Source organism: Nicotiana attenuata, unplaced genomic scaffold (genome assembly GCF_001879085.1).
Source record: "Nicotiana attenuata strain UT unplaced genomic scaffold, NIATTr2, whole genome shotgun sequence".
In the NCBI taxonomy this organism is placed as follows: Eukaryota; Viridiplantae; Streptophyta; class Magnoliopsida; order Solanales; family Solanaceae; genus Nicotiana; species Nicotiana attenuata.
In genome coordinates this window covers 230,506-238,747 of record NW_017671663.1, presented here as the reverse complement: position 1 = coordinate 238,747, position 8,242 = coordinate 230,506, and the positions used below count along the sequence as shown (strand labels likewise).

Sequence of the window (8,242 nt, the reverse complement as noted above, 5' to 3'; positions counted from 1 at the left end):
ATTAATTATGTTTCCATTTATAATTTTTAATTATTAATATTGTCTTAAAATTGCCAAGTGGCTTCATTTTAGCTTGCCACTTAGCTTAACCATAATGCATACTACTCTCCTTTTAATATAATATATATAGATATATAGATATAGATATTTGACGAAAACCGTCCTTAAGACAAATAAGCTCATGTGTGATTAAATGAATTACATGTAATGTCTTGTAAATCCACTTGTTAGATCATATTGAGAATTTGAAACTAAGGGTATTTTACTACCTTGCTAACCAGTTTGAGGTTGTCAAGATCCTACAGCTGAGTTAAACATATTTACAAATATAGTATGGCTTCATTTGTAATTATTTCTGTTTTCACGCTATATGCTTCAAATTATCTGTTCGGGCTTTTGTACTATCATCAGAAATTGGCCATAGTGTCGAACTAGTAATATCTACTTGTCAAATGCAATACAAAACAATAGTGTGAAATTATAATGAAACTAAATGTTTAAAAATTACTAATAAACTTTAGAAAGTATCATTTCAGCATTAAGGAATTAGATTGCTTGCCTACAATGTGGTTACCATTAACACCTGTGGCAGCAGATACAAATAGATCTTACAAACGTTATAATATGAGCCGAGGGTCTTTGGAAACGGCCTCTCTACCTCCACAGTGTAGGGATAAAGTATGCGTACACACTTCCCTCTCCAGATCCTACTTGTGAGATTATACTGGGTATGTTGTTGTGACAAACGTTATAATATGAGTACCACAGAGAAGAAATACAACTTCAAGGCCAATAACACTACTCTTAGTACACAATTCCACTCGAACACTAACAATGACTACAAAATTTGCTATTACAAGACCAAAATTAGTAAGATCCTTTTGCTTACATGTCCATTTCATTCTAGCTAGCGGAGTCTGGCGCATATTTTGAGAATTTCGCAGCCACTTAAGCAAGCATTTTGATAATTGTAAAATTACGGAATACATACAATTTCTCATTGTACTGCTGCCCGTCTTTCACCCGTACCCTCATGTTCAACCTATAGGAGATATAGTCAAAAGGTGGGTTATAACAAAAATTGAAGTGTGTAAAAGCAGAACGCATTAGAGGAAACTAATTATGCATATAATTTTTTTTACCTCCACAAGAACTTTCGCCTTTTTCTTTGAATTTGCACTCGGCTCATCTTTCCCTGCTCTTCTTCTAGCTAAAACAGAATCTTTTCTACCCCTCTTCTGATGAACTGCAACAGCCTCGTCATCTTCTTCATCATCATCATCATCCTCGTCGTCCATTCCAACTGCCACATGGTCACACGGATTTACAATTAGTTCACAATTATGGCTTCGAAAGACACTTCCTCGCCACAATGGACATGAATAAGTGCTTCAGCCAGAGATAAAATGAATGTATCAGCACCAATACACCAAAAGGATGTGACTGGTATAAATTTGCAACTTCTACTTCAATTTGTTCCAAATAGTACTCTTTTCAACTTAAAATGCTCTCTTTTTCAACTTCAGCCTAATATTTGTCTGAATGCCAACTAAATATTACGAGAATACAAATGCAAACTCATTTATTCCTGGTGTTTAGGTATACCTAGGGGGACTGTTAATTCTGAGTTAAATATGTGCATTGCGTCCTCACTCAAAGGGTGATGTGGCCAGTAATTTATTACACAAATGAAACACTGGGAAGGGGGGAATAGGATGAGCAACGGAGAGCACATCCATTAAGAACTTTACCAGTATCATCATCCAAGCCACTGTCTCTAATTCCAAGACCATCAAAATCTTCCATATCGTCTTCCTCTTCAAGCTCATCATAGCCTTCAACATATTCCACTTCATGTTCCTGCTTATTTCAATCATTAACAGCAGAATGAATAAACGGCTCATCTAAATGTATCAGCCAAAGTTAACCAATTTACTTAGAAAGGCTTTGCCAGAGGAGGGTAGTCCCAGGCTACAAGCCGACACAAACCCCCCAACCCACCCAAACCCCAAAAAACAAGGGGGGGGGGGGGGGGGAGGTAGCAACCAAGAGAAGAAGAGAAACTAGTAAAACGAGAATATTTAAGAGACAACATAACAGGGGTTTTGATCAAGACCTCCTCATCTTCTTCTTCGCTAGCCACCTGCATTTCCTCCCTACCAAGAATCTCTAGATACTTCCGCTCAGGATAATTGTATATATCACCATATACTCCTTTAGAAAGGCGTTCCAGCAGTTCCTTCTCAATGCTCTGCAGAGTACAAATGGCATGATTTGTAAACGAAATAGCCAGATGACCTACCAAATTAAGGGGAAAAATGCTACCCCGAACAAAGGAAAGAATTACAAGCTTAAACTCACTTTATCGAGAAGAGCTGCTTTTTCAGCCTTTTCCTGTCGGCGAGATTCTCTTTTCGTTTCTTTCCTAGGTGTGGTCATTATCTTCTCCCTGGAGACACAACAAATTAAAGCATATAGCAAGTGCAGGAAAATGCTTTCAGTCAAACATCCATAAGCAAAGATTTATTTCCTCAAGGGGAGGTACCAAAATATGGAAGTAAACAAGTCCCTTCTCGAAAAAGTTGGGAGGAAAATTTAGAATTGTTCTTGAGCTCAAACACAACTGTTACCATTTTATCTTTTTGGGGTAAAGCAAGCTTTCTAAGTACTAGCTTGAATTAGGATAAAATGGAATATTCTCCAATACCATCTCACCTAATTGCCACGGGAGATTGATCCCCCCTAGAGAAGTTTGAAACTATGCAGCTGTTAGAAAGTTCATTATCATATCAACTACTAACCGGAAGAATATAGTATCATTACAGCTATGGCGATTATGTTGTACATAATCTGGACAGGACACTGCTGTCATCAAAAAATAATTATGTACATAATCTAGACAGGAAAGGAATAAAAGAATGCCCACGCCTTTCCCGCAGCAATGACCACGGATACTATCATGGAGGAAGGTTATTTGAACTATCTAATTCAAGTCAAATGAGAGAGGAGTCCCTGCAAATAGCAATAACTATGCAATTCCAAGAAAATTATGTGTGGTACTTCCATATTTGATCTGCAATTTATGCCCTATATTTAAAAAAGTCTGTGTGGCATTGCATCCTTGACACAAGACTTATGATCTGAAATGGTAATTGAGCTCTGTCAATTTTGGGCTTCCTGTATTAAGGTCCCAATTAGGGGGAGAGTATGTCTATTTAGCAAAATCCCTCCATCCTGATTCCAGAAACAATTCCACCACCATGAGGTATTCTAACAGTTGTAGGGCTATGGGATAGAGGGGAGGCAGGTTTTGGGTCAACGAGGGCAAGGGTGAAGACCATGAACTAGTTAGGACAGTGGAGCAGGGATTTTATAAGAAATAACGGTGGGTGGGGGGTTGAGTAGAGATGCAGTGACCGAGTGGATGGGGAAGGCATGTCAGGTTAAGAGAACCAAGGATACCACAAGAACAGTTCGGGAGTTGCAGTGGTAGGAAAGACGGAAGAAACGGGTTAGAAGGGGGCTATACTAAGGCAGTAGTTGGGGATCGTGGAAAAAGGGGGTTTACATACAGGACTCGATTAGCTGCATATGCCAGAGACTAAATTAAAACCTAGTACATTCATCGTGGGTAAAAGCTGCAGCTAAAATATTCTAACTGGATAAGATGGAACAATTATGATTCGGCATACATTGGGTGTATGTTATCCAATATCACAGTCCATTGGTATAGCCATTGAAGAGGTGATAAACAGAGGCTCTTATGGAACAGCACATCCCCTTTCTCTCCTAAATGGACAAATATTAAAATTTGAACTTACCACACCTAAATGTTTATCTAACTACAAGTCTACTTCCACCACATCTAACAGTCAGCTCAACCTTTGCCTCATTAACAAACCAGGAGATTACTTGTTTGTATTCGTTCTTCTGGAAGCCAGGGTGAGAGAAGATGAAACGGGATGAAGAGCCAGATTGATAAAACAAACAAGAATCTATAACTTTCAAGCATGCACCTTAAATTTCCTCTATAATAATGCTCAAGACCGTAAAAGAGTAAGATTAAAAAGTAAACTTGAGACAACAAATCACCAAGCATATATACATTTAAGTGTTTAGGAGAGAATTTAACTGTATTACTGTAATCCAAATTTCTTAGAAAGGAGGTGCGAACCTTGTTTTCAAAGCAAGCTTCCTCATTCTTATTCGCATCTGAGTCATTTTTGTTAATCTTTGTTTTGCCTTGTGCACAAGAAACTTTGGCCAGTACATCTGTGGTAGTTAAGAGAGAGGGGAGGGAGGGAGAGGAAAGTTATTGGTCTGAAAAACAACAAGCATACAACGGTAAGTGAAGAAAAATAAAGTTAATTCCATTACCAAATGTTTATCAATGATTTCAAGAGCCTTTTCGTAATTTCTAGGCAATTTAACTCTTTCCCAAAGTTTGTTTGGCATGTGAGCCCTTTCTATTGTTTTCATGTACAAATAGAACACTCCTGCATAGCACAAAAACAAATCAGAGGATCCAAAAGAAAATTATAATTCCTCCTACAAAAAAATTCAGCAACTAATAGAAACTACTGAACCAGAAACAAGCACTTTTGAAGAACCCTCTAATGAAAGCAGACTATAGATTCTTTAGACAGCTTACTATGAATATCAGAACATTTAGGATGACCATATTAGCTTATCCCATCAAGAAAAAGTTAAAATTACCCTCATGATCAGATTAATAGCTCAAAACCCAGACGAAAATGATAAATCAATATAATCCAAATATGTGGTAATGCCCCCAAGTCACTTAGGCACTTCACACCAAAGAAACATCTTCGACTCGAACCTAATATTTACTACTAGTATAAATACTCTCTAGGAATGGAAGGGTACAAGTAACACAAACCGATAGGTAAAAAATCCCTTTTTCCATTGTAGCCAAGTTATTCACAAGTGATCATAAACAGAACAATTTTCCAATTGCATCCAGCTAAAACATTAACTCATACATCTTGTATGCCCTAGGGTCGCGATAACAACCATTTCCTTACAACAATAAACCCAGCAAGTTACCACAAGTGGGGTTTGGGGAGGGTAGTGTGTACGCACACCTTACTGGCAGATAGGCAGTTTCCGATAGACCCTCGGCTAGAGAGTAGATGAAAAGACGCATTGGCAACAAGTAGTAACAACAACAAATATTAAGAAAACCTTAGATAAATTACAACTATTTCCTTATATTTAAAAAAAAATGAAGGAGAAAAAAAACTATAGCCTCTGGTATATCATTTCAAAAATGACAAAAATAAGCTGTGCATAAGTACCATCATGATCCCGAATGGTGGCGTACCGACTATTAGCCAAAGGACATGAGCTGCGGTTGCAAATCCCAGTTACATTATATGGATTTCGGCAAAATATCCCTGTCTCAATTCTGTCAATATTGCAAAAAAGAAGAAAAATTAAATCAAATAAAGACCATATGTCAAACAAATGGTATATGAAGTGAGAATCAAATTAAGAAAAAAAAAAACTGACTTCGCCATGAAGCTGCAATGCTTGTGTCTGATAACTTGCCATATGACCTCATCATGCTGCATCTTTTCTCACTCGTTAACCTAATTTCTGCGCCTCTTTACAACTTAACTGCAGAAAATAACTTAAAACAATGGCGGCTTCTAGGGTTTGTGCGCCTCTTTACAACTTAACTGCAGAAAATAACTTAAAACAATGGCGGCTTCTAGGGAGCCAAAATATGAAGTGTACTATATTGTGATATAATTTATATTTATGTAATTATTAATAAAAGATTTTAAGTTTTAATATTCTTTTAATTTGGTAAAATTATGATTAGGTGAGTTAATATGATAATTTTTTTCTTTCATTAAATTAGATAATATATTTACCTTTTTATCAATTTTATTTTTTCCTTTATGTATAGTCTTTTTTTTTTTCAATTTCTCACGATCTTACTTTCTAATTTTAACTCAGATTCTTTAAATTAATTATTCTTTATTGTCACATTTGATTGATCCATACATCAAAAAGCAAGTTCTTTTATATATCATCTTTTTAAACTAAGAACTTCCCGAGGTAAGTGTCGCAAAATTCAAAAATCGATGAATAATGAACTCACCGCTTTATCATTTTCACTTAATACCATATACTTGTATAGAGGAGAGTTTGATACCATGACGTGTGTCTAACCCACACATCACGTGTTGCGCTCTCACCACTAAATCAAAGCCATATAGTTTTTTTCCAAAATTTTAAAATACGTCGGACAAGAGTTTCCCTGGTCACAAGAATTCTAAAGCACGTTAGGCAAAAATTTGCAACAATTATGTTGATCTTCAGGATTTTGCTACAAATTCTAACGGACCACCAAAATTTTTAAAATTCTAGCTGGAAATAGGACAAACAAAATTTCTAGTGCTTCAAAATTCTGGCGCTGAAAATTTTGGAGATCATAAGAATTTTTAGAGCTTTAAAATTCCGGCGAGCGTGCTTTAAAATTGTAATGTGAAGTTATTTTCTCAACTTTTTTTTTAATGTGATCAAAATATAAACAATGGTTTTGAAAAGGTCCATCCGACGTCATTTATAATATTGGAAGGCAACAATAACAACCATAACAACAATAAAAATTCAGTAAAATCTCACAAATAGAGTCTGTGAATGATACCTTACCGTATCCGAAGGTAATGAGGTTGTTTCCAATAAATCTTGGCTAGGGCCCAAGAACTAATTGGGCTTCATTCAGACTGGTCCATATGAAAGGGTCTAACCCGAGCCCAATCGAAGAGCGTAATGTTTTCCAACGAACAAACAAACAAACAAAAGAAAAATTCTAGAAACATCTTATCTTTTGCAGAAAAACCCCCTGCCAAAGTCTTTCTCTTGAACCTTCTAGGGTTTTGTTATCCTCTTCTTACCAAACTACTCTATATTTTTTCAAACCTAACCACACTCTCACTACCCTCAGTTGAGAAGAAAAAAAAAATCTTTCTTTTTGACTCCGAATCCAGGTACTGTTTTTATTATCATTGCTCAAAATATATTATTTTTAACGTTAATTTTCCTCTTTTAATTTTGAGTTTTGAGGATAATAACCATTTTAATTTTTTGGGGTTTAATTTGATTAAGTGTAGGAAGAAATGGCGACTACTCAGCTAACAGCATCATCAATTTGTGCAAAGGGTTTTGTATCCTTTGAAGGGCTTAGGTCAACTGGTAGTGTAAAGGTCGCATCTTTTGGCCCATTGAAGCAGAATAGCAGGTCTTTTCGTAGTCTTGTTGTTAAGGCTGCCACTACTGTAGCTCCTAAGGTACATAATTTTTTTTTTTTTTTTTCAGTTCCATCATTTTGTTTTAACTGGGATAGCTGAATGACTAGGGAGATTTGGTTTCTTATGTATTTACGCTGCTTCTCGTATTGTGTTAATGAACGTTTTCGCGTGTAGTATGAACATTGGTTTTCTTGTTCATGATTGATTTAGTGCAATTATCAGGTGTTGGTTAGCTAATTTTTGTTTCTTTAAAAGAAAGATCAGGTCTTGGTTCAGTATTTTGCAAGAGTTAGCTGAAGCAAATAACTTCAACTAGAAATGGTTATGGATCGGATAAGTATTGTCTTTTTGTTGGATTGGGTAATTGACCTTTTCATTCTGTTTTGTGGCTTCAATTGTGTTGCAAGTTTGTGACTTGGGTAATTGTGTTGGTTTCGTTCCGTTTTGTTTATACAAGAAATTTTTTTGAGGAAACAATAGTGTTATAGTTGCTAGTTCTGATGTTTCTTGATTTATTGTAACTGTTAGACTTCAGTCAAGTGTGTTTTTGGAATCCAAATATGACTTCACTGAGAATTAAGTCTTATCATCTGGTACATCCTGGCTTCTTATATTTTTATGTTAATGCTGATGCTAGCCCTAGATTTTGAGGCCTAATGAGGTTAGCTTGTGGGTAACCTTAAAGGGACAGCTTGGTGCACAAAGCATCCCTTGTTCATGCAGGGTCCGGAGAAGGGCCGCATCCCAAGGGGTGTGATGTAGGCAGCCTACCCTCACGGCTCGAACCCGTGACCTTATAGGTCATATAGAGCCTACTTTACTGTTGCTCCAAGGCTACCCTTCCCTTGTGCGTAACCTTACACCAATCATATTCTGCTCTTATACATATTAACGAGACACTACGCCCCCCCCCCCCCCCTACCCCGTTAACCCGAAAAAAAGTCTTATTTACTGTAGTA

General features: G+C 36.6%; 2 protein-coding genes across 4 annotated transcripts in view; one reads left to right on the top strand and one right to left on the bottom strand.

Moving 5' to 3' along the window:
• Positions 1-511: 511 nt before the first annotated feature.
• LOC109209574 (protein MAK16 homolog A-like) lies at positions 512-5,750 on the bottom strand. 2 transcript variants are annotated; one of them, XM_019372881.1, is made up of 10 exons: positions 5,688-5,742; positions 5,533-5,625; positions 5,319-5,428; positions 4,378-4,496; positions 4,175-4,272; positions 2,362-2,449; positions 2,117-2,251; positions 1,752-1,860; positions 1,143-1,303; positions 512-1,042 (listed from the first exon to the last, which is right to left on the bottom strand). In XM_019372881.1, the coding sequence occupies exons 2-10, from the start codon at positions 5,592-5,594 to the stop codon at positions 998-1,000; spliced, it is 927 nt and encodes a 308-aa protein (XP_019228426.1). In that variant the 5' UTR covers positions 5,595-5,625; positions 5,688-5,742; the 3' UTR covers positions 512-997. The 2 variants fall into 2 exon arrangements, with proteins under 2 accessions (XP_019228426.1, XP_019228425.1); XM_019372880.1 differs by having other exon boundaries at positions 5,533-5,750.
• Positions 5,751-6,856: 1,106 nt separating this feature from the next.
• LOC109209572 (20 kDa chaperonin, chloroplastic-like) overlaps positions 6,857-8,242 on the top strand; it is a 2,783-nt gene continuing 1,397 nt past the window's right edge. The window contains exons 1-2 of one of the 2 annotated variants that reach the window (XM_019372878.1): positions 6,857-7,022; positions 7,146-7,322. In XM_019372878.1, the coding sequence (XP_019228423.1) occupies positions 7,152-7,322 (171 nt within the window). In that variant the 5' untranslated portion in view covers positions 6,857-7,022; positions 7,146-7,151. Of the gene's footprint in view, positions 7,023-7,140; positions 7,323-8,242 lie in introns of both variants that reach the window. The other variant, XM_019372879.1, reaches the window with a different exon arrangement.